Genomic DNA, 26,464 nt, shown 5'->3' on the forward strand with positions numbered 1-26,464 from the left:
ACCGGATCCGGCCCTGAGTGTTCCGGCAAAACGGATCCGGCATTGCGGTCTGCGCATGCACAGACCGCAAAAAATGTGAAAATAAGTAAATGCCGGATCCGTTTTTCCGGATGACACCGGAGAGACGGATCCGGCATTTCAATGCATTTGCCATACGGATCAGGATCCTGATGCGTCTGACAAATGCCATCAGTTTGCATACGTTTTGACGGATCCGGCAGGCAGTTCCGGCGACGGAACTGCCTGCCGGAATCCTCTGCCGCAAGTGTGAAAGTACCCTTAGAAGAAAAGCCCCAGTAAAGAATATCTAACCCTTTACAATTAAAGAATTTATTGTAGGAATATAAGCTCTGAAATGCAAAAATAAAACTCCTATTTAGAAATGTACACAAGGTGCATTCTATTATATGGGACTGTACACATAACTACAATATATCCACATTCTTTATTTTATGGTTTTGATTAGTACGTGTAATGTCTTCAATTCAGCATGATGATGAGTTTGCTTCTAATTGCTTCTACAGCCTCCTTTTCTCCAAGGAGATGCTTCCTGAATGTGGCTGAGCCAGCAGCCTCTGGAATATGCCGCAGTGCAACCACCTTGCCAACACCACGGACCGTGTGAGGGAACTACCCACCACCGGCCCAGGGAGGCATGGTGACGACCTTCAAGATTGCGGTACTTGGGGCCCAAGGAGTGGGGAAAAGTGCAATTGTGCGTCAGTTTATGTACAACGAATTCAGCGAGACTTGTGTTCCCACCAAATCTCGTCGTGTCTTCCTACCAGCTGTTGTCATGAATGGCCATGTCCACGAACTTCAAATCATGGACTTCCCACCCATATCGTCTTTTCCAGTCAACACCCTACAAGTGAGTTTGGTTACATGGGTTGGTAACAGTTGGGCCTAATTATTATTATTTTTTTTATTATTGTCATAAACACAAATGTAAATGACATTAGCCAAACACAGTGATCATTGTAATGAATAGTGCCATTGTTGCCGTTGCATTTTATATTTATATATTCATCCAATTTTGCTATTCACTCAGTTTATTATTTATTTAATTACTTATTTCTGCTTAATGTTAATGGGGTTATCCCATGATTAATGTAAAAAATGAAAAGATCATATACTACATATCAATCTCTTTCTGACAAAGCTAGAACCAGCCCTGTACTTCACATGGATCCAGAGATCTCCCATATCATTGCCACTATTAGGCCTCATGCACACGACTGTTGTTTGTCTCCGCGTCCGTTCCGCCGATTTTAGCGTTTCAGATGCGGACCCATTCATTTCTATGGAGCCGTTGAAAATGCGGATAGTGCACCGTTTGCCATCCGCGTCCGTGATCAAAAAAATATAACCTGTCCTATTCTTGTCCGCAGAAAACGGTTTGCGGACCCATTCAAGTCAATGGGACCGCTAAAAAACACAGAGGCACACAAGATTTATGTCAGGTGGTCCTCCAAAATAAAGGAAGACACATGGAAACAAAAACGAAAACGGATCACGGAACAACGGAACCCCATTTTGCGGAACGGAACACAACAACGGTCGTGTGCATGAGGCCTTATTCTGCTAGATTTCTTTAAAGTTGGCAGTTTAAGGCCTCATGCACACGACAGTGTTTTTTCACTGTCAGTGATTTGGCTTCAGTGGTCCGTGTCCGATTTTGCTTCAGTTGTGTTTCCTTGTGTCTTCCTTTTTTTTTGTCTGACAGGGGGGGAAAAAGGAAGGTTAATGAAAAGTGTAATTTTATTGCACCAAGGTCTTGTAGAAAAAAGCGGACGCGGACACGGATGACATACCAGTTGTGCATCCGTTTTTTTTGACGGACCCATTGACTTGAATGGGTCCGTCCTCCGTTTTCCACTGACAAGAATAGGACAGGTTATATTTTTTTGACGGACTGGAATCACGGATCACGGACGCGGAGAAAAAACGGAGGACTATCAGTTTTTTTTCACAGCTCCATAGAAATAAATGGGACCTCCGCTAAACTGTGAAAAATGACGGAACGGACGCGGATGCACACAACGGTCGTGTGCATGAGGCCTAAGGGGGGTGTCCTTTCTCAGGGATGTGTCCTATCTGCTGGAGCTAGTGACAGTTGAAGAATGGAACTGAGCATGTGCTTCCATCTCAGTGAGCAGGACAGAGAAATTAGAAAAAACAAACAGCAGGTGGCGCTATATATATGTGGCATCTCGAGTTACAAAGTAAGTTACTTTTTTTACAGGCACATCTTTTTGTTTTACATTGTATTTTGGATTGTTCACAAGAACACTTCTTAAATCCTTGACCTCCAAATAAGGATAATTTTCCTGCAATCTCACGCAGACTTAGGTTAGTTCGGGGAACTGTTTCGGTAAATGTTGTAGTAGCTATTTGAATAGCGTCTCTAGGTAGCCTGTCTTTTATAATTCCAACTGAGGTACCAATTTGGTATAAATGATTTTTTTATATCTAATACGATCCCCACAATGTTATTTCCTTCTAAATCTCCATTTTCATCATTTCCCTTAGGGATTTGATCAAATCTTCATTTTCATCATTTCCTTGCGACATGTATATACATTTCTGAGCTCGGTAGCTGTAATAAATGTTTAATTACATGCAATTACAAAAGTATTCAGATCCAAGTGCTGGTTTGAAAACTGTAGAATATTATTTGTGGGACAACCCCTTTAAAATGTACTTCCAATTTTTATCTCCTGTTTAGGGTCCATTCACACATCCGTATGTGTTTTGCGGATCCACAAAACACGGACACCGGCAATGTGCGTTCCGCATTTTGCGGACCACGCATCGCCGGCACTTAATAGAAAATGCCTAATCTTGTCCGCAATTGCGGACAAGAATAGGACATGTTCTATTTTTTGGGGGAACAGAATTGCGGACCCGGAAGTGCGGATCCGCAATTCCGGATCCGGGCAGCACATCGTGCGGCCCCATAGAAATGAATGGGTCCGCAATTCCGTTCCACAAAATGCGGAACAGAATTGTGGACGTGTGAATGGACCCTTAATATGACTAGTGCAAACTAAGCAGTTCACATTGAGCCACCACACAATGCTCAAAGTATTGTGCACTGTTACTAATAATTAGAATAGGACCCATGCATAAAATTCTCCACATGTTGTCCACTGTTCAGCTTCCACTGAGTGTCTCCAAACTCAGTGTCAAATGGGACAGGAGATAAAAATTGGGGATACACTCCAAGCTGTTGTAAACCAGTGTTATCCCACACGTTCCTCCTTAGCAAGCATGCTGATGAGTGAAAGAATCAGCCCTACTTTTTCTGGGATATGTTCAAGAAAGAGCGTGATATTCATAGGTCATAAATTAGGTCAAACAAGTCAAGATTTGAGAAGATTTCATAGAAGCAATTCTTGCGCACTGACTGTATAAGATCAGTGCTTCACACAGAAGTTGTGAGATTTTCTCATTTGAAGTACTGAACTATAGCCACCATCCAATAGACTACAATACGTGTGAAAAATCCAATGTGTGATTATGGCCTTAAAGGGGTTGGCCACTTTCTGGTTCTTGTTGACCAATGTGTATGTATGATGATTATATGGCACTTACTAATGTAGTGTTTGTTGAAATTCTGCACTATTTTGTATAATTCATAAGGTTTACTCCCTTGTTTACGTCCATAACATGGCTGCTGATGGAGGGTCATGTGACTGGGCAAATCACCTCCATGTGATTCCTCCTCCATTCATATACATTGCCCCTGCCATCTGCACTTAATCTGTTGGGAGTTTAGTGCAGGAGCAGTGTGTATGAATGGAGGAGATATCACATGGAGGTGATCTGCCTGGTCACATGACCCTCCATCAGCAGCCATCTTATGGACAGGACCTGTGTGGACAGCACAAAAGACTTTGTAAACAAGGGAGTAAACCTTATGAATTATAGAAAATGGTGCAGAATATCAACAAAGACTATATTGGTAAGTGCCATATAGACATCTTACATACACATTTGTCAGCACAATTTAGCAGACGTGAAGGAAGCATTCGTCAGAGAAGGAGACCACTGCATTTATATGTGGCGATCTCCTCCACAGTATGGGGAGGAGTAATCACTAATGCCATTGCTCCTCCCCATACAGAATCATTGTTTGCCGGCAGCAGAGTGCTGTTTAGACGGCGTGATCTGCTGCCGGCAAACAATGATTTAAGACCATTTTACATTGGCTGAGCGTTGGCCAGAAAATTGCTAACAAGCATTCGTGCTTCCCGACAATCATCTGCTACATTGTGTAGTGTAAAGGGGCCTTCAGGTAACTGCATGAAAAATGCAATTACTCGATGAACGAGTGAAACACGGCTGCTTTATTACTCCAGCAGATCATCGCTAACGAGAGTTCCTACGTATGCTTCTTAGTGATTATCTGGCCGATGCAGTGTAAATGGGCCTTTAGGTTGTGTTTTTTTGGGGGCATTTATGTTGAAAATATTATAAAGTCTACATACACACTGCTTTGTAGTGTTTCAAGGCTCTGTTGTGGTTTTATAAAAATGCTGCATTTCTGCCATTTTTCTTCAAAAAGCTTCTAAATACAACTTAAAAAATGCATATACAAAATGCCAATTTTTTTTTAAAAAGCCACCAAAACAATTGTACAAATCACCAACAAAATGCTTAAAGGGCTTATCCAAGACTGGAAATGTCTCCCATATGCCCGGGTTCCTCACACTGATTCTACTTATATGGCTCCCCGCTCCCCATGTCACTCCTCTTCCCCACACAGCCACGACTGCTTCTCACCGTGCACGGATGAAAACATCCGGGGTGGGGGGGGGCAGCCAATGTCAGGCAGTGACAGGGACGAGCCTCCCTAGCATCAATCTAGGAAGGCTTGTTCCCGTCACCGCCTGCCATTGACTGTCCAGTACCCGCCCCACCCCGGATCAGGAGCGGGGAGGGGAGAACCAGGTAAGTAGAATCAGTGTGAGGCGCCGGGCATATGGGGGACATTTCCAGCCTTGGATAACCCCTTTAAAACACTTGGCAGTTTCTACATGTGTTTTAAAAAGCAGTTTGTATGAAGGAGGATATCATGAAAATGTGACCTGTTGGGCATGCTTGAGGTCTGCAGTTGTTAAGCACTGGTCCAGAAGAGTTGTAAATCTACTTTGTCTTTGTGCTACCAAGTACAGCCGCCATGTCATGGATGGCGCTGTGCTTGGTAAGCTGCAAGAAGCGGCAGCGCTCACCAGAGCTCTGATGAGCACCACGGCTTCCTCAAGCAGCTGATAGGCGGGGAGTCAGACCACTGGAGATCTCATATTGACCTATCCTGAGGCTAGACCATTAATATGGAAATCCCTGAAACCCCTTTAACTTTTTTAAAATTGTGTACACAAATGTTTTATCTGTCATAAACAATACAAATAGTTTAGAAATCTGATAAGTAAAAGATTATTGAGATAAACCTAGCATATAAAAAATTTGGCAAACTGTTTAAGACTGATGCCTGGTCCTGGGCTTTAATCCTGAAGATCAGGTTCCCACAATGCTGCCTCGGTCTTAGGAGACCCAGAACAGTTCTGCCAGTGTTTGATAACAGGACTGAGGGCTGGTCACCTTCAACTGTCTTTTACAACCTCATGGTAGACATATTATTATGTAAAAAATATGCAAAACAGTAAAATAAAAATGTAAAATGAGATACAAATAAAGGGAAAAAACACCACCCACACCAACGCAAACCATCGCCAAAGCAGCCCTATGCACCAGGTGTTATGCATAAAATATATTAGAATGAATGAATCAAACTAGGAAACCCATTCTACTTTGTTTTAGTGTCAAATTGAAAATTAAAAAATTAACTATAAATTAAAGAAATATATATATCTTTATGTACATATTACCCAAAATACTAAAAGAGAAAAAACATTTATATAAAATTCATATTAAAACAGCCCTATGTACCAAAATTATTTTGGTAGCCTAAGAAATAAAAAAAGAGCAGCGGCACAAAATTGCCATAAAAAAGGTAATTAAGGTACTTTCACACAACCGTGAAAACACATTGCCATTTTCAGAACCATTACAGTCTATGGGGCCATTTTTTATTTTTTTTATGAGCAGTGAATAGTGGCCTATTTTTGGCCGCTTTTACGGCCAGACGGAACTCATTGAGATCAATAGGACCGTTTTTAATGGCCGCTTTGCCAGGAATGCACCTGTCTACCAGCCGTAAAAAACAGACTTTCAGGGGTTATAAAATAAAAAATAATACTCATCTCATCCACTTGCATATGCTGAGATACTCGCACACTCACTCCTCACAGGACGCAGAAGGACCTGACACTCCCAGAATAGTGACGTCATCATGCTGGGTGCACCAGCTCTTTTTGCCTTCAGTGAATAGTGACACATTTAAGTGAGTATTTTTTTTTGTTTTCCGGCATAAAAAAATGCTGCCCATTATTGCTGCTGGGGGGTCACTCAGGGACATTACTACTGTTGGGGGCCACCCTGGGGGACATTACTGCTTGGGGCAACTATGGTGGACTTTATTACAGCTGGGCGCCACTATGGCAGACTTTTTTCCCACTAGGGGCCACTACACTTAGCCAGCTATAACAGTAGAAGTCTCATAATTTTTCATTCAGCAGCAAGGCAGCTGTTATGGTCTTGAGGGTAGGTGCTCTGCCTCTGATACAGAAGGTCGTGGGTTCGAATCCCAGCAGAAACCTTTTCTGAAATACAAGCAGTGACTCCATATATGGACATACAGGGCGGGACACAATACAGGGAGGGACACAGGAAGAGGCTGCATCGCATCGCTGACATGGAGGTAAGTAGAAGTGTTTATTTTATTTTTTTTAATACCCGACTGTTACTGCCATGGGGGGAGCGGGGGTGGGGGCACTTGATACTGGCACATGGGGGGAGGGGGTTGGCACCTGAGCCTGATACTGGCACCTGGGGGGGGGGGTTTGGCACCTGATACTGGCACATGGGGGGGGGGGAGAGAGAGGCACCTGATACTGTGGATGGCACTGTTCAGGGGAGGGGGATCTGTGTATGGCACTATTTAGGGGAGTGTGGATGGCACTGTGGATGGCACTATTTAGGGGAGGGGGGATCTGTGGATGGCACTATTTAGGGAGAGGGATCTGTGGATGGCACTATTTAGGGGAGAGGGATCTGTGGATGGCACTATTTAGGGGAGAGGGATCTGTGGATGGCACTATTTAGGGGAGGGGGATCTGTTGATGGCACTATTTAGGGGAGGGGGGGATCTGTGGATGGCACTATTTAGGGGAGGGGGGATCTGTTGATGGCACTATTTAGGGGAGGGGGATCTGTGTATGGCACTATTTAGGGGAGGGGGATCTGTGGATGGCACCATTTAGGGAGAGGGATCTGTGGATGGCACTATTTAGGGGAGAGGGATCTGTGGATGGCACTATTTAGGGGAGGGGGATCTGTGGATGGCACTATTTAGGGGAGGGGGGATCTGTGTATGGCACTGTTTAGGGGAGGGGGATCTGTGGATGGCACTATTTAGGGGAGGGGGGATCTGTGGATGGCACTATTTAGGGGAGGGGATCTGTGGATGGCACTATTTAGGGGAGGGGGATCTGTGGATGGCACTATTTAGGGAGGGGGATCTGTGTATGGCACTGTTTAGGGGAGGGGGATCTGTGGATGGCACTATTTAGGGGAGGGGTGATCTGTTGATGGCACTATTTAGGGGAGGGGGATCTGTTGATGGCACTATTTAGGGGAGGGGGAACTGTGGATGGCACTATTTAGGGAGGGGGGATCTGTGGATGGCACTATTTAGGGGAGGGGGATCTGTGGATGGCACTATTTAGGGGAGGGGGGATCTGTGGATGGCACTATTTAGGGGAGGGGGGATCTGTGGATGGCACTATTTAGGGGAGGGGGATCTGTTGATGGCACTATTTAGGGGAGGGGGATCTGTGGATGGCACTATTTAGGGGAGGGGGATCTGTGGATGGCACTATTTAGGGAGGGGGGGGGGATCTGTGGATGGTATTTAGGGGAGGGGGGATCTGTGGATGGCACTATTTAGGGGAGGGGGGATCTGTGGAATTGGGGACAGTAATACTGCTGAAGGGCACTATGGGGGGTGCATAATTACGGCTGGGGTCTCTATGGGGAACATTATTACTGCTGGGGGCCACTATGGGGGACATTATTACTCCTGGAGACATTTTTACTGCTGGGGCCACTATATGGGACATTATTACTGCTAGGGGCCACTATGGGGGACATTATTACTGTTTGGGGCCACTCTTGGGGGGACTGTATTACTGCTGAAAGGCACTATGGGGGCATTATTATGCTGGGGGCCTCTATTGGAGACATTATTACTGCTGGGGGCCTCTATGGGGGATATTATGCTGGGGGACATTATTACTCCTGGAGACATTTTTACTGCTGGGGCCACTGTGGTGGACATTATTACTTCTGGAAGCCACTGTGGGGGGACATTATGACTGCTGGGGGGGCCCACTATGGGGGACAATATTACTGTTGAGGGACACTATGGTGGGCAATATTACTGATGGTGGCATTATTACTGATGGGGGCCATTATTACTGCTGGGGGCACTTTGGGGAACACTAAACTGTGTAAAGTAATTAACACGGAAGAGGACAGTATACTGCTACAGAGGGACCTGGATAGATTGGAGGCTTGGGCAGATAAGTGGCAAATGAGTTTTAACACTAACAAATGTAAGGTTATGCACATGGGAAGGAATAATGCAAGTCACCCGTACATACTAAATGGTAAAACACTGGGTAACACTGACATGGAAAAGGACCTAGGAATTTTTGTGAACAGCAAACTAAGGCTACTTTCACACAGATCCATTCGGGGCTCTCACAAGCGATCCAAAACAGATCGGTTTTGCCCTAATGCATTCTGAATGGAAAAGGATCCGCTCAGAATGCATCAGTTTGCCTCTGTTCCATCTCCATTCCGCTTTGGAGGCGGACACCAAAACGCTGCTTTCAGCGTTTTGGTGTCCGTCTGACGAAACTGAGCCAAACGGATCCGTTGTGACACACAATGTAAGTCAATGGGGACAGATCCGTTTTCTTTGACACAATCTGGCACAATTGAAAACGGATCCGTCCTCCATTGACTTTTAATGGTGTTCAAGACGGATCCGTCTTGGCTATGTTAAAGATAATACAAACGGATCCGTTGTGAACGAATGCAGACGTTTGTATTATCTGAACGGATCCGTCTGTGCAGATCCATGACGGATCTGCACCAAACGCAAGTGTGAAAGTAGCCGCTGTCGAAACCAGTGTCAGGCAGCTGCTGCCAAGGCCAATAAAATAATGGGTTGCATCAAAATGGGTATAGATGCCCGTGATGAGAACATAGTGCTACGATTTTCCAAATCACCCAGTTCTGAGCTCCTGTGAACAAGGCAGACATAGCAGAGCTGGAGAGGGTACAGAGGAGGGCAACTAAAGTAATAACTGGAATGAGGGGACTACAGTACCCTGAAAGATTATCAATTAGCGTTATTTTCTTTAGAAAAAAGACAACTGAGGGGAGATCTAATTACTATGTATAAATATATCAGGGGGCAGTACAGAGATCTATCCCATCATCTATTTATCCCCAGGACTGTGACGAGGGGACATCCTCTGCGTCTGGAGGAAAGAAGGTTTGTACACAAACATAGAAGAGGATTCTTTACGGTAAGAGCAGTGAGACTATGGAACTCTCTGCCTGAGGAGGTGGTGATGGTGAGTTCACTAAAAGAGTTCAAGAGGGGCCTGGATGTATTTCTGGAGTGTAATAATATTACAGGCTATAGCTACTAGAGAGGGGCCGTTGATCCAGGTTGTTATCTGATTGCCTGAATGGAGTTGGGAAGGAATTTTTTTTCCCCTTAAAGAGGACCTTTCATCTGGCAAAACATTGTGAACTAAGTGTCATGATCTGTACAGCGGCGCCCGGGGATCTCACTGCACTTACTTTTATCCCTGGGCGCCGCTCCGTTCTCCCGTTATGTCCTCCGGTATGTTCGGGGACTTGGTTATAAGTAGGAGGAGTCTGCCCTTGTTCTCCTGGGCGTTCTTTTCTCCCGGGCTGTAGCGCTGGCCAATCGCAGCACAGAGCTCACAGACTGGGAGAAAAAAAACTACCAGGCTGTGAGCTCTGTGCTGCGATTGGCTAGCGCTACAGCCTGGGAGAAGGAGACCCCCAGGACAACAAGGGCAGTCTCCTCCTACTTATAACCAAGTCCCCGAACATACCGGAGGACATAACGGGAGAACGGAGCGGCACCCAGGGATAAAAGTAAGTGCAGTGAGATCCCCGGGCGCCGCTGTACAGATCATGACACTTAGTTCACAATGTTTTGCCAGATGAAAGGTCCTCTTTAAGTGAGGAAAATTGGCCTCTACCTCAGTTTTTTTTTTTTTTTTGCCTTCCTCTGGATCAACTTGCAGGATAACAGGCCGAACTGGATGGACAGATGTCTTTTTTCGGCCTTATAAACTTTGTTACTATGTTATTATTACTGCTGGGGGCAACTATAAGGGACATTATTACTGTTTGGGGCCACTGTGGCAGATATTATGCTGAGGGCCATTATTACTCCTGGAGACATTTTTACTGCTGGGGCCACTATGGGGGACATTATTACTGCCGGAGGCAACTGTGAGGGACATTATTACTGCTGGGGGCAACTATGAGAGACATTATCACTGCTGTGGGACATTATTACTGCTGTGGAACATTATTGCTGCAGGGGGCCACTATGGGGAACATTATTACTCCTGGTGACATCTGCTGGGCCCACTATGGTGGACATTATTACTGCTGGAGGCCACTGTGAGGAACATTATTACTGCTGGGGGACACTATACAAAACATTATTACTGCTGGGGGCCACTCTTGGGGACTTCATTCCTACTGGGGGCCACTATGGGGGACAGTATTACTGCTAAAGGGCACTATGGGGGGCATTATTACTGCTGGGGCCTCTATGGGGGACATTATTACTATTATTACTGCTGGGGCCACTATGGGGAACATTATTACTGCTGGAGGCCACTGTGAGGGACATTATTACTGCTGGTGGACACTATGGGGGCATTATTACTGCTGGGGGACACTGTGGGGGCATTATTTACTGCTGGGGGCCACTATAGGGGACATTTGCTGCTGGGGGGCCACTATGGGAGACATTATTACTGCTTTGGGCAACTATGGGGGAAATTATTACTGCTGGGGGGGCACTATGGGGGACATAATTACTGCTGGGGGCAACTTTGGGAGAAATTATTACTGCTGAGGGCCACTGTGGCAGATATTATGCTGGGGGCCACTATGGGGGACATGATTACTGCTGGAGGCCACTGTGAGGGACATTATTACTAATGGGGCAACTATGGGGGAAATTATTATTGCTGGGGGCCATTATGGGGGACATTATTATTGCTGGGGGCCACTATGAGGAACATTTTTATTGCTAGGGGCCATTATTACTTCTGGGGACCACTATGGGGGCATTATGTATACTGCAGGGGTTGAGATTTAAATTGAAAAAAAAAAACTATAAAAATCATTCATTTTAACAGCCATTAAAACAGATGCAAAACAGACAGAAAAAGGAAGCAAAAATGGTTGAAAAATGACCATAAAAAACTGACTGTTTCTGTTTTTGGTGGCCCTTTTTGGCCCTGGTCACTGGAGGATTAGGAAGCATTAGGGAGTTAAATAAGATGGTGACATTTCTGTTCTAATTAAGCGATCACAGTAATGGCGTCACGGTTGTCACCTAATAGAATTAGCTAGGTATTCAGCATGTATTTCATTTGATTCCTTCCCTCCAATAGATTGTCACAGTGTATAAGATGAAACGGTTACACGTGGGCGCAGTTTATATATGCACGCGCCTCTATATCAGTAAGCGTTGCCTCTGCTGTGACTCCACACTCTCTCTCGCCCCCCTTTAGTATTTTCCATTCCTAGCCTGTCTGAGATCTGACGGGTTACATAACATTTGCAGATTCAGGCAGGGGGAATCCCGCCACAGGCATGTCGCATTGCACTCTTTGAAGTTGCCACCCCCGTTTTTCTATCCCTCAGCAACTTCCCACGCTGATGTGTGTGCTACAAACCCCCGAGGCAGAAGGGATGACCCTTTCCCTCATCAGCATGCCTGCTAAGGAGGAGTGCGTGGGATATAGTGACAGGGGGAGTGAGTGAAGAGAAGAATGATGTAGGACACTTTCTGTAATTGCACAGCAGTCACAAATAGAGAAATGTGATAATCCACTGTGGTAGGGCTGATGCCTCTGCGCTGGCAATGTGATCCAGTCTGGGTAGCGTGTATGTCCTATAAATACGGAAGGACCATTCATATTAAATGTATATGTATACCCATCTACCATACAAGAATTGGAACCATCCCTCCCTTATGTCACCACCACGTCTTAGGGGGCACCTTTATTAAGACCGGCATTTTAGACCCCCGGTATACAAAGGTAGGAGGGTTGCACTACTGTACCTCTCAGCCTAAGCTGCACCGTTCCTTCAACATCATTACTATTCATTATAAAGTCTAACTGCATTTTCTCAAAACTTTTCAAATGTCAGAAGTTTTGATTGCTGGTGGACCTGGTGCCGAGACCCCCAGATTGCTAAATGGAAGAGGCAGAAGCTCTCAGATAAGGGTTTGAATCTGTGAGCATGTCTTCATCTAGTAACAGGGTCAGCCTGGGAACTCAAAGTGGCCCCGGAAAATAGACCTAAAATTGGCCCCATGTTCTAGGTGGATCCAGATTGACAGAAGGCGGGGCAACACAAGTAGGCAGGGACAACAGAAGTAGGCAGTGCCAGCAGTACCTTAGCGAAGCACAAAATACTGTCCCAGCAGAACCAAATACCACAGTGCATCATAAAATATTGCTGCCCGCATAGCAGTATGCAGCTGTCCTGAGAACGGTGATACAGATGAGTTCAGGAGGGCACCTGTGGATGCCGGCCAGTGGCATAGGAACCTGATGCTCTTAGCTTTAATCAATGCTGAGTGCAACAGATTATGTAACCAGTAGCGGAGGTGAGGAGGGCTTGGGTGGCCCCCTAGACATTGGCCCAACAAGAAATTTCCATGTAGGGTCCATGGCCAGCCCACCCCTGTCTAGCAAGGAAAGACAGCCCCTGGCTGAGCTCCTCTGCCCCTTTTTCTTGGAGATTGGTGCAGGCCTCAGCACCTGGACCCCTGACGTCTTTGTGACATCTCAAAAGTTTTGTTAAAGTGCAGCTACACTTTAAATACTTTAAAGTAAGAAGAGGAGAACAAGAAGGGAGAAGTGACATGGATGCCTCCAGAAAGATAATGGAAGTGTAAGTAGTGGTAATTCTGTTTTTACTTTACTATGTATATGCAGTGTTTACGTAGGTAGTAATGTCTATTATCTCTACAATGTGCAAAAAAATACATTTTTACTATAAAATACAATTTAACTTCAGTTTTTCTACACACAACCTATAACTTTTCCTCAACCAGTTAGACCAGTTTCTTAACTATGTGAATTAAGCTTACAGAAGTGGCATCATCTGTGTACAAATATTCAGCATGGCATAAGATAAATGATGGTGTTCTATGTTACAGGAGTGGGCAGATTCCTGCTGCCGGGGGCTCAGAAGTGCACATGCTTACATCCTCGTCTATGACATCTGTTGCTTTGACAGCTTTGAATACATCAAAACCATAAGGCAACAGATCTTGGAAACCAGGTGGGTCACAAATGATCAGGAAACCTTCAAACAGTGTTTGATATATTTTATTACTGCATAATACGATAATGTTTAGATATTATAGGACCTAAATGGCGGTTCACTATAAAAGCAGTTGTATCAGTTTCTGTCCTGAGTCAAATGCTAAATCTTAATTAATAACAAGGTAATTTATCTTATACTGAGCACTTGGCTGGTTCTGTAACGCCCATAGACTTCAATCCAGAGGGCGACCACCTCTCAGCCGAATGCACTGGAGCCTGAAGAGTCATTAGTTCCCTGGTCTGATAGATGAGGTTCCTAGAAGACTGACCCAGACATACAGTGTTAGGTCTATATCCTGTACCATAAATGCTTACATTCTGCCGTTGGGTCTGCAGGGCATGTCTGAGGTGTCTGACCTCCTTTACAGTCATGCATAATATTGTAGCCATAATTTCACAATTGCAGTGATATTTGATGCTGCATGTGTAACATTAGTATGAATACTTGCAAAGAGCAGTCTCATGATATAAGAAATGAGACTTTGGCCTCATGCACATGGCCATATTATGATTGCGTGATATAGAGCCATTATAGAGTTCCTACTGCAGTGTATAAAGCCTTTTTTGTACTTCTTTATGATTCCGATTTTATAAACAAGCATACAGAGTTCTTTTTCTGTTGGATTTCATACATTTCGAATGGAAACGAAATCTTGATATGCTCCATCAGGTTCCATGTGTACGACACCCAATAAAGCTTGCTGTGTTCATGAATCCTAATTAGTGTTGAGCGAACTTGTGTTTTAAGTTCGGCGTCTAAAGTTCGGGTTCGGGTTATCGAAGAATCCCGTTATGGATTCTAAATTCCGTTATGGTCCGTGGTAGCGGAAACCATAACTCGATTCTTCGATAACCCGAACCCGAACTTTAGACGCCGAACTTAAAACACAAGTTCACTCAATACTAATCCTAATACTTTGCTGTAGCCTTTTTCAGAACAAGGGCCCATGAAAGTTAGTGGTTCAGTTTACATACATCATTTTTTCCACTTTGTTTTCAAGGTGCATTTATTCAAGTATTTGGCTTCACACAAAAAAAACTGACCCATGCTGTTGCCGACCGGATCTCCACTCAGATTGAGACATGTCAGATGTAAATCAGAACGGCAAAAAATCTGAATCTGTGTACTACCTTTATAGGACCCCATGTACATTTAAATGGGAAGGCTTTTTTAGTCCTTCAGTGAGACCCATGCAATAGATATACAGTATTATGTATAACTGTATTATTTAATTTACAGTAAAAACGAGTGATAAGGAGACAAATAGGCACATTATCAGGCTCATTCTTTTATTTCCTCCTTTCTGTTAGCTAATTAGAAACTGTTGTACAGCACCACCTAGAGGTATCGGTAAATATGCTGTGTCAGAACCACAAGGGTGTATTCACATTTGGCAGATTTGTTCTAAAACTGTCTTGTAACTGAAAATCACTTCAATTCATTTGAATGGTTTTTTTTCTGGAGCAAGCAAGATGGTCAAAAACATATGAGTGTGGCCTATGACCTTTAGATGGAACCTCACCTGAGGATGGTGCGGTGACTTACACGGCCTTTGTGTGGATCTATATTGGTGTACCTTTAAAATTCACTATATGGACAAAATTATTGTGACACCTACACATTACACCTAAAGGAGCTTTTATGCTATCCTATTCTAAATCCATAGGCATTAATATGAAGTTGGCCCCAACCTTTGCAGCTTCCTACCACTGTGACTCTTTTCTAAAGTGTTTCTCAAAGATTTTGGAGTATATATTTGTAGGAATTTTTGCCTATTCAAGAAGAAAAACATTTGTGAGGTTGGACACTGATATTAGACGAACGGGCCTGGCTCACAATCTGTGTTGTAGTTTACCCCAAACGTTGTTGGATGGCGTTGAGGTCGGGGCTCTCTGCGAGTCACTCAAATTCTTCCATATCAAAGTCACCCAACTATGGATCTTGCTTTGGGCACTGAATCACAGTCATACAGGAACAAAAAAGGGCCTTCCCCGAACACTTCCCACAAAGTTGGAAGCATACCATTGTCCAAAATGTCTTCGTATGCTGTGCATTAAGGTTTCCGTTTACTGGAACGAAGGTGCCTAGGCCAACCCCTAAAAAACAACTACATAGAATTAACCCACCTTTACCCAACTTTACATTTGGCACAATACAGTGAGGCAGGGGTGCACCTCCAATGAGGTCAGGTGAGGAGATCGCCTCAGGCAGCACCAGGTAGGGGCAAGAGGGGGGCAGCGGAAGAACCATGGGCAATGAGCGCTTTCATTGTAGAAACACTCATCTCTACATATTCAACTGCATCGCTGTACTCAGGACAGCAATACAGTTGAATGCTGCGATGAGGAACGGGAGCGATGTCTCCCTGGCCCACCGTTTCCTCTAATAGGCTTTAGTCCTAGTTCCTGTGGCCTATCAGAGGCCGGTGACATCATTATCGCACTGCCTGTGCTAGGCTGCATAGAGCTCAGGGCACAGACCGGAAGAGGTCTGTGTCTTGCACTGCATTGCTGATAGCAGAACGGAGGTAAGTATTTGAGTTTATTATTTTTATTTAGCAGCATGGCGTTGGGCCACAATGGGGTGGGGTTCATTATTTTTTAATTGGAAAAAGCACTATGGGGACATTTCGGCTGTAAAAAGGAGCATTTTTCTACTTTATTATTATTTATTATTAAAGCGCCATTCATTCCATAGCGCTGTACATATGCGAAGAGGTATACAGACATAATACAGACAATTGCACTAAGCATGAACAAGACTAGTTACAGACTGGTACAGAAGGAGAGAGGGCCCTGCCCGTGAGGGCTTACAATCTACATGGTATGGGAGAAGGACACAGTACTGGCACACATTATAAGGTGGCCACGTTCGTTGTACTGGGGGCACTAAAAGCGGGTAGTTTTTTGTACTGATACACATTATAAGGGAGCATTTTTTGTACTGGCACACATTATAAGGGAGCATTTTTTGTACTGACACACATTCTACTGTGGCCAGTATGGGGACAGTTATTCTACATGGGGCACTAAAAGATTTTTTTTTGTACTGGTACACGTCATAAGGGAGCATTTTTTTGTATTGGCACACATAAAAGGGTATTTTTGTACTGCCACATATTATAAGGGAACATTTTTGTACTGGCACACATTGCAAGGGGGATTATTTTACTGGCAAACATTATAAGGGGTAATTTTTTCGTACTGGCACACAGTATAAGGGGGTATTTTTGGTACAGGCACACATTATAGGTGAATTATTACTGCTGGGGGCACTGTGGGGGCAATATTACTTCTGGGGGAAAAATGAGAGACCTTATTACTATTGGGTGAACTGTTACCACATACTGCACTCTGGCAGAAAATTTTTACTATTGGTGGGACTTTGGGGAGGACTGTTACATTGGGAGGCACCCTGGCACAGTATCAGGGTAGCACAATTATTTTCGGAGATCATTATGTTTATGGGCCTATACGTTTCAGGAACACTATTTGCTGTGCACAGTTATTTTTTAGGGCACCGTGTGCCAATAACTATTGAAGGGGGCGCTATCTGTAGTAAAATAGTATTTTCAGGGGATTATCTGTTTCTGCAGTATAGTATTGGGAATCACAGTGGGCACAGTATTAGATGGCAGGAAGGGGTGTTCAGAAAGCGGGGAGGAGGATGAAAAAGTAGTTGTCAAACTCTGCAGAGACAAGAGAAGGCTGAAATAATCATAGTGGTCTGATCTTAATGGAGAAGATAAAGAAAGATAATGTCTACATCAGAGGACACACCACTGGACGTAAGAGGTATATGGTGCTGTATTACCCTGTATGTAATGTTTTCCAAGTATGTTTAACAGTAGGGCTGAAGGGAAGGGGTTAGGTTAAAGGGAACCTGTCACCAGGAATTGGGGTATAGAACTGAGGACATGGGTTACTAGATGGCCGCTAGCACATCCGCAATACCCAGTCCCTATAGCTCTGTGTGCTTTTATTGTGTAAAAAAAACGATTTGATACATATACAAATTAACCTGAGATGAGTCCTGTACGTGAGATGAGTCAGGGACAGGACTAATCTCAGGTTAATTTGCATATGTATCAAATCTGTTTTTTTACACAATAAAAGCACACAGAGCTATGGGGACTGGGTATTGCGGATGTGCTAGCAGCCATCTAGCAACCCATGTCCTCAGCTCTATACCCAAAATCCAGGTGACAGGTTCCCTTTAAGAAATTGGCATTGATGGGGGGGGGGGGGGGGGGGGTCCAGGTTTCACCTCAGGGAGCAGAAAGGTTAGGTGCATCCCTGCAAGTAATGTTCTCCTGGCATTGGCCAAGCCAAGATTCATCCATCAGTCTGCCAGATAGAGAAGCGTGGTGTGCTTTATAACATTCCATCCGACACTTAGCACTGTGCTTGCATACAGCTGCTGAGCCATGGGAATCCATGCCACAAAGCTCTCAGCTCAACACTTTTGGGCTGATGTTAATGCCGGAGGAGGTTAGGGACGCTGCAGTTATTGAGTCCCCAAAACGTTGTAGACTTTTATGCACCATGCTCCTCAGGACTCATTGACCCCGCTCTGTAACTTAATGTGCTCTACCACTTAGTGGTTGAGTTGCTGTAGTTCATAAATTCTACTACTCACAGTTTATGGTGGAATATCTATGAGGGAGAAATTTCATGAACTGACTTGTGGCAGCGGTGGCATCCTATTAATTTGTGAGCTCCTTAGAACAAACCATTCTATCACCAATGTTTGTAAAGGCAGGCTGCAACGTTCAGGGCTGGATTTTATACACTTGTGGCAATAGGACTGAATGAAACACCTGAATTCAATGATTAAGATGTGGGTCCCAATACTTTTGTCTATATAGTTTTTGTGCTTTAATGGTTAAATAACATTGACTACACTTAAAGGGAACCTGTCATCAACTTTATGCTGACCGTACTGATGCTAATTTCAGCGGTGTGTCACACATCAGCTAAAAGTAAGTGGTTGCCGAGAACCAACATCACAATCATTGCAGCCCAGGCCTGGAAAAGAGTCCTGGCCACCTGAGAAGAGTCCTGGTTATTCATGACTTCCTGCTCTCCTGCCCACCTGATGACTGACAGGCTTCTACCTAGTTTTCTCCCTTTCTCTCTAGGAGAGAACTGCCAATCATCAGCAGGTGGGTGAGAGAGCAGGAGATTATAATAACCAGGACTCTTCTCAGGTAGATGTGACTCTTTTCAAGACCTGGGCTGCAATGATTACGATGCTGGTTCGCAGCAACCACTTACTTTTAGCTCATGAGTGACACACCGCTGACATCAGCATTTCTGTCACTATTTTATGCTGCCCTCAGTATAAAGCCTTTAAGATGAATACAAGTGTAATAAAGTGATCAATTGATTGTTGGAGTTGGCCACTTTCTGGCTACTTTTTGCCAATGTGTATGTAACTTGACTATAAGTTGTCACTAAGCCCTATAGCTGGCAGTGGATGTGATGGAGTTATGTAGAGGTGCCAGCCTCTACATAACTTCGGCACATCCAGCGCCGATTGTAAATGTAAGACAGCTTCCTTGCTGTCTTACATTTAGACCATTTTTTATGCCTAAAGCAGGAGGAGGAGTGATTTGTCTGGTCACATGACCCTCCATCAGCAGCCATTTTATGGACAGAACCTCTGTGTGGACAGCACAAAAGACTTGGCTAAAAAAGGAGAATACTTTATGAAAAATAGGAAAATATCAACATATCAATGTATAGTGTAAATGATGCTGAGATCAGTTATGTAATTTGTATCTTCATGCTTGCATTCCATCACTGTGCTCCCGCAAACCCAGTAAAATGCATTGAGGGAACCCCAGAGCACGTGACATAATGGTGAGGACTCCAAGAGGAGTCCTTTCAGTGCATTTTACTGCCGGTTTGAAGGAGCACAGCATCGGAATGCAAGTGACTATTATGATGGAAATTACATGATCAGACTATGCATGATGCACACTTACTATGGTTTAGCGGTGTTTGCGATCTGACAAATTCCCTTTAAAGAAAGAGCCAAATAAGAACAGCCACAAATGTTCAAAGTTCCTGCCACAGGTGCCCTCTGCAGAGCTCCACTTACCAGTACTTCTTGGTGGTGCAGTGTTGTTGGTCCCACTGCTTCTGCTGCATCATTCTCATATACTACAAGTGCAAATCTGAATCTAAACCACCTTAAAGGCTATGAACACCTTTTTGGGGACATGTTTTTATCATTGCATTTTACTTATTTTGGGCTAAAGATTTTCAAGAGTTTTACCTTTACTATTTTCACGTTCACTACATTTATAGAATTTTGTTGTTTGCCTCACATTGAATCCATCAGGGAGCTGCTCTGATGGCTCTATATGTAGCCTTTATCTCTGAACTCCTGACAGCTCATAATGTGAGAGGTGACTGACATAAGCCACATTGGAGAGAGACGCATGTATGTATGGAGTGCACACAGTGGAGAACGGGAGCCCTATTATACCAATAGTTGGGACGTCTGGAAGTGAAACTGGTACCTGTCAGACATTTATTCCATATGCTTTTGATATGCTATAAATGTCTCAGATGGTAATATTCTTCATTTAAATTATATTTCAGCTATTAGGAGTGTTCAATCTAATAATGTGGCCCTCAGACCACAAAAGGTTGCGCGTGCCTGCTCTAAATAATACAGTCATACAGTTTAACAAATAATACCACTATAGCAGTGATGGTGAACCTTTTAGAGACCCCCTTATTTATCGCAAAGTGCCAACACGACAATTTACCCTGAGTACTACAGTCCAATATAGTATATCTTCCATGTACTTTATCATTTAGCTATAATAGCGCTGCCTGTGCTGTTCATAGTGTGTCCTGCACTGATGAATGGCAGGAAAAGTCTAAGGCATATTGGTATGCCTTAGACTTTATCCAGGGTGCGGGTACCCACAGAGAGGGCTCTGGGTGCCGCCTCTGGCACCCGTGCCATAGGTTCGCCTCCACTGCACTATACAAATAATATATATTATCACATGCCATTACTGATAAAACAAATGAAGACCAATATTACTAATAATACCACCAAATACCACTGGCCTGGGCATAGCTCAGCCCTATTCACTTCAATGGGGTTGAACTGCACCCAGGCCACGTGACATAGTTGGGAAGTCACTAGCCAACGGGAAGTAGCGAGAAAGCTGCAGCACTAATGCGAGTGCTGCTGCCTTCTCAAACAGCTGATCAGCGGGGGTCCTGAGCGTCGATCAGATGCTGATGACCTATCTCTTCTATTCTTCTATAGAATATAATCCATTACACAGATTTCTGTAATACTTGCTCAATTTGAATGCGTCGACTGACATAAAAATCTGATTTGTACCCATTACATATATGTTAATTTTTTTTTCACAGAGTGATCGGCACATCTGAAACTCCAATTATTATTGTTGGGAATAAGCGTGACTTGCAACGAGGACGTGTGATCCCACGATGGAACGTGTCTCATCTAGTGAAGAAGACCTGGAAATGCGGCTACATTGAGTGCTCTGCCAAGTATAACTGGCACATACTGCTACTTTTCAGTGAGCTGGTTAAGAGTGTTGGCTGTGCAAGATGCAAGCATGTACATGCTGCAATACGCTTTCAAGGGGCACTACGTCGCAACCGGTGTTCTATCATGTGATGGCACAGCATTTACTTTCAAGGAAATACAATAAGTGGTTTATTGTCATTGGGATTTACTATGAACATTGACCACAACAAATGACCTTGACCCCAATCCCAATAATTGGATCCCAAGATTTGCTAAATTCTAAGCATTAACGTGATGTCATAGCATAGCAGTCCCTCGCTTATTTTAAGTGGGAAAAGGGGATATAATGACCTATTCTGTGATCCCAGATACGTTTTTTAGCCCCTTTGAGAACAAGATCAATTGACAATAGGTAACAGATGACCTTAGATGGAATGAGCTGTACTACATTTCCCAATTGCAACCTTAAATTTAGAGGATACCAGCTTAACTTCCAGTCTGGATTCTATGTCCTAATTTGCATAGATTCCAACATTGACTTAATAGAAGGATTTTTTTATTAAGTGGAGCCACTTGTAGCTAAATATTAAACCTCAGGCAGATAGACCCTCATTTTGGGGTCTCTGTAATATCTCTGGCTACCTGTGCTGTTGTTTTGATCTCACGCTTCCATTTATTTTTACAGGGTACAGTACATTTCATTGTACAACAGTCGCTAAGACGACCCATAGATGTCTCCGAGATGACATGCTTGGTCATAGATTTTGCACTTTGCATCTCATTCCTTGTTTTATTGTTAATACTAGCCAAGTTAACTTTTATTCCAATAGACAAAACCTGTTGTTATTGTATTGGTTATAGTCTTGTCTTTGCCAGAAGATCAGGTAGAACATTGCTATGAGATGTTCTACAGTTCAGTCTGGCAGCAGAGGGCTCATTTGTGGTGAACCTAATTGTATTTTGTTTCCTTTTCTTATGGTCACCTATAGAATATATATGTATAATAATTTGTATCAGCACAGCAAAATAAAGTCAACTTTCAGAGCCAGGCCTTGAATTTGACCTACGATGGCCTTGGTGATAACAGTGCAGTTCGTTGTATCTACAGAATGTGTTGGTCTGGTATCTTCTTTGTTTTATGTATCTGTGTATGACTGTCTCTGACATTTCAGTTCTCTCTTATCGTCCACTTTTACACTTTACAGAGAGTTAAAGAAAAATCTGCCTAAGATGATAATTGTACAACAATGATCTTAAGATCTACAAAACTTGTTCCAATTCTTGTTTTTCCTAATCTTTTCATTCACTCAGTAGTAATAATGACTTGAGAGCCTACCAGTTTATGCACATATTAATGTGTCTTCATTGTGATTGCTTGTCTGCTAATTGTTCTGAAGAACCTAAGGTTTCCATCAACCTCCAACTGCAACAAGGGCTTTACATTCTTCATCAGACTTGGTACTAAATTAAATAATTTGTAAAACTGCAAGCTTGATTAGATATCAGATGGCGTCTGTACTTCAGTAGTCATATCAGCTGCAATCATCTCTTTAATAATGGTGGATCAAAGAACATTTTATTTAGTTCTAAAAGATTATTGATTTGCAATTATACTGATAGCCAGTAACACAGTTTTCGAGACATCTCCTTTGTCACGTACCCTGCTCTTTATTCTTAATAGCATTATTCTTTTGAGGGCTTTCTGCATACAATATGATTAAGTGAACTGTTAATGTAAAGTTATGTTTAGCCAAAATGTTAATTAATGTAGAAAATGAAACGCTAATATGTTTTGTATGTATATCTTGTTTTCATTTTCACCCTCAACTCTTTTAGGAGTAGATAAACTCACACATACAGTGCTATTCTCCTTGTTAATTTTTTTTTTTATACCTACAGTTTATTTTACATGAGAACAACCTCGGTGTCTCTTTACAGTGCACAGTCATGTCTTATACGTGTGCATGTACTTGATTTCAATTTTTAAAGGGAGGGTGTAGATCGGATTGCTGGTACATCTACTTAGACATCATCCACATGAGAGATGTGTGTGTACAAAGCCGCTACTGCTCAATACTATGGCACTTTAGGCACTCCATGTGCTGCCATATAGATGCACTTTATGACACCTTATAACAGACACATTCTCTCCTAGAAGCAAGCTACCAGTGGATAATAGCAACATTAAACAGTATCCATTGAAGTATGAATCCACCAAAAAATAAAATCCCTTTATATGCCTCTATGTGAATTCAGAGGCATATGAAGGGACAATATGATTATATAATTTGCAACCTAGAAGTTGTAGAGAACTGCAATATACTGTACCTGTGTGCATGAGCACTTAAAGCAAATCTTCATGACTTTCTTATAAAATGTGGCAGGAAAAATAGTTAAAGTGGCACTACACACTGATTTCCTCTTATAAAACAGGTGGTCACTAAATGAGCGGTAGAGATGTATAAATTCGCAGCCTGGCGGTGCTCCACTGTATAGACTGTGTATGAAACAGTGGTGTATAACTTTAAGAAAAAGCAAAGAAAGTCCAGTGGCACTCACCATTAGTTGCGGTTCTTCTTTATTGTATATTCCAACATGAGGATACATGTAAAAGAACAAAGGTTTGTTCTTTTACATTTATCCTCATGTTGGAATATACAATAAAGAAGAACCGCAACTAATGGTGAGTGCCACTGGACTTTCTTTGCTTTTTCTTAAAGTTATACACCATCTTCATGACTTTCTGTTTAGGGTCCATTCACACGTCCGCAAAATGGGTCCGCATCTGTTCCGCAATTTTGTAGAACAGGTGCGGACCCATTCATTTTCAATGGGGCCGGGATGTGCTGTCCGCATCCGCATTTACGGATCCGCACTTCCGCATCCGTGCTTCCATTTCCGCAAAAAAATAGAACATGTCCTATTCTTGTCCGCAATTGTGGACAAGATTAGGCATTTTCTATTATAGTGCCGGTGATGTGCGGTTCGCAAATTGCGGAATGCACATTGCCGGTGTCCGTGTTTTGCGGATCCGCAAAACACTTACGGACATGTGTATGGACCCCTATACTAATGGCCAATCAGCTCAGTCTGTGTGCTAGATTTACAATCACATAATATTGCAAGGCCTCTTTCACACGACCGTTTTTTTTTCCCGTTTACGGGCTGTTTTTTGCGTTCCGTATATGGAACCATTCATTTCAATGGTTCCGCAAAAAAAAACGGAATATACTCCGTATGCATTCCATTTCCGTTTTTCCGTTCTGTTGAAAGATAGAACATATCCTATTATTGCCCGCAAATCACGTTCCGTGGCTCCATTCAAGTCAATGGGTCCGCAAAAAAAAAATGGAACACATGCGGAAATGCATCCGTATGTCTTCCGTATCCGTTCAGGTTTTTTTTTGTAATTACTGTATACTGTAATCCCATATTTTTTTCACCATTGGATGTGCGTCGGTGTATTTATTTCTACTGTATATGCTATACGGAAAAATGGAAAAGAAACAGAAGCACAACGGAAACAAAAAAAAGGACCAACAGATCCATGAAAAATGGACCGCAAAATACAGAAAAAGCCATACGGTCGTATGAAAGAGGCGTAATGTGTGTGCTGATAGTTGTTGCCCATTAAAAACACTAAAAAAATGTAGGACAACCCTGCAGTTCATATGGGAGCATTGTAGCACTGAAAGAGGTTGCCATACCTAATAGATGATCCAGACAGAATGGCTACAAAGTTCAGCTTTTACTGTGGAGGTACCAACAGATATTTGCATTACAGGAATGGCCATTTGGTTTCATAAAAAATTGTGTAATGTTGAATTTTCTCTCTGGGGGTGGTTAATGGAGATTAAACACTTTCTGCCATTCTCTTCAACAGAGTTCAGCTGATTTTGGGACACCTGGTGATCAGATTATATTTGGAGGACCCTTGTAACAGAACAGTGTTTGTGCAAGCCCATTAAGTTGTTATAAGTAGCAGGGATTTCCCTATTGTTTCATCTTCTCCTGTTTAATGACCTTCTTTGGATTAGTTGCTATGTTACTGGCTTACACATGATCTGGAGAAGAGGATCACCTAGCTCAGTGAGGTTAATTTAGGAGGTGTTTTTAATTTGTTACCCGTTAAATATTCCTGCTTTATGCTTTTGCTGGGCTTGGATGTACTCTGTGCATTTGTATCCAGAATCTTAAAGGGATTCTGTCATCAGAAATTACTCCTATAACCTAAACATATGGCGATGTCCCTAGTAATTCAGTGAATCCTAAAGTGACTTTATCAAATGATCCTGTGGCTCTATAATCATAAAAAAGCAGTTTATATTACCTGTCAATCACTTCAAAATGTGTCCAAGGGGACGTCTCATCCTGAAAGGTGCCTGGCTGCAGCCATCTCGTTTATGTGCCCAGCGCAGCCTCCTCAAGTGAAATCGCCGCCCTCCCTTTTATTATATCCGCCTACTTCAGTTCGTGGCCGCCTCTGTAACCTCCGCTCGCTTCAGCCAGATCCCGCGCGTGTGCACTAGGTATAACCTGATGCGCCCATGCGGACTACTGGCATCGGCCTCGTTTAGCGAAGTGCGCATGCGCCGGCCGGCGCACTTCGCTCGAACCTCCACAGACCGCCCTATTACAGCCCATCCCAGCCATCCAACCCCCTACAGCCGGCTTCAAAGCTGTTCGGAGGTTTGGATCGCACAGGCTGGATTTTTGAGAGGCTCCCTTTAGATTCTATTCAATAATATAAGGTATATAGGAAAAAATATATAGAACATTGTTGAATAATTAAACTTTATAAATATCTACCTTCAACCAAAGGAAAGTTAGCAGACTCTCTCTCCAACTATCTCATAATACACAGCATGGCCCCGTGGGCCAAATTTACTTACATATGCCGTCCAACTAATCCCATGACCGCCCAACAAGATCCTCCATCTTAGATGTATATTCAATTCTGTACAGCCAGCAGCTTCAATGCTTATTTAATGGTCTTTACTGCCTCATTAAGCAGTCTGTTTGCCTCCATAGACTCCCTGAGACTTCTGCCCCCTGCTCCACAGATTCCTGTCCTTCTCTTATCTCACTCAGCCTCACCGAGTCCTTGCTGTCT

The 26,464-nt window shown here is 43.3% G+C and overlaps 1 protein-coding gene across 1 annotated transcript; it reads left to right on the forward strand.

Annotated features, from left to right (window-relative positions):
• Positions 1 to 655: 655 nt before the first annotated feature.
• RASL10B (RAS like family 10 member B) lies at positions 656 to 21,501 on the forward strand. The gene is made up of 3 exons (XM_040421936.1): positions 656 to 871; positions 13,655 to 13,779; positions 21,231 to 21,501. Exons 1-3 carry the CDS (start codon positions 656 to 658, stop codon positions 21,499 to 21,501), a joined length of 612 nt encoding a protein of 203 aa, XP_040277870.1.
• The last annotated feature ends 4,963 nt before the right edge of the window (positions 21,502 to 26,464 follow it).

Source organism: Bufo bufo, chromosome 3 (genome assembly GCF_905171765.1).
Source record: "Bufo bufo chromosome 3, aBufBuf1.1, whole genome shotgun sequence".
Classification (NCBI taxonomy): domain Eukaryota; kingdom Metazoa; phylum Chordata; class Amphibia; order Anura; family Bufonidae; genus Bufo; species Bufo bufo.

What these genes read in the sequence shown, in the direction of transcription:
- RASL10B (XM_040421936.1), top strand. Translation starts at nt 656, where the DNA reads ATGGTGACGACCTTCAAGATTGCGGTACTTGGGGCCCAAGGAGTGGGG. An exon ending in TTCCAGTCAACACCCTACAA is followed by an intron (nt 872 to 13,654) that starts GTGAGTTTGGTT and finishes TCTATGTTACAG; the next exon opens with GAGTGGGCAGATTCCTGCTG. An exon ending in CAACAGATCTTGGAAACCAG is followed by an intron (nt 13,780 to 21,230) that starts GTGGGTCACAAA and finishes TTTTTTTCACAG; the next exon opens with AGTGATCGGCACATCTGAAA.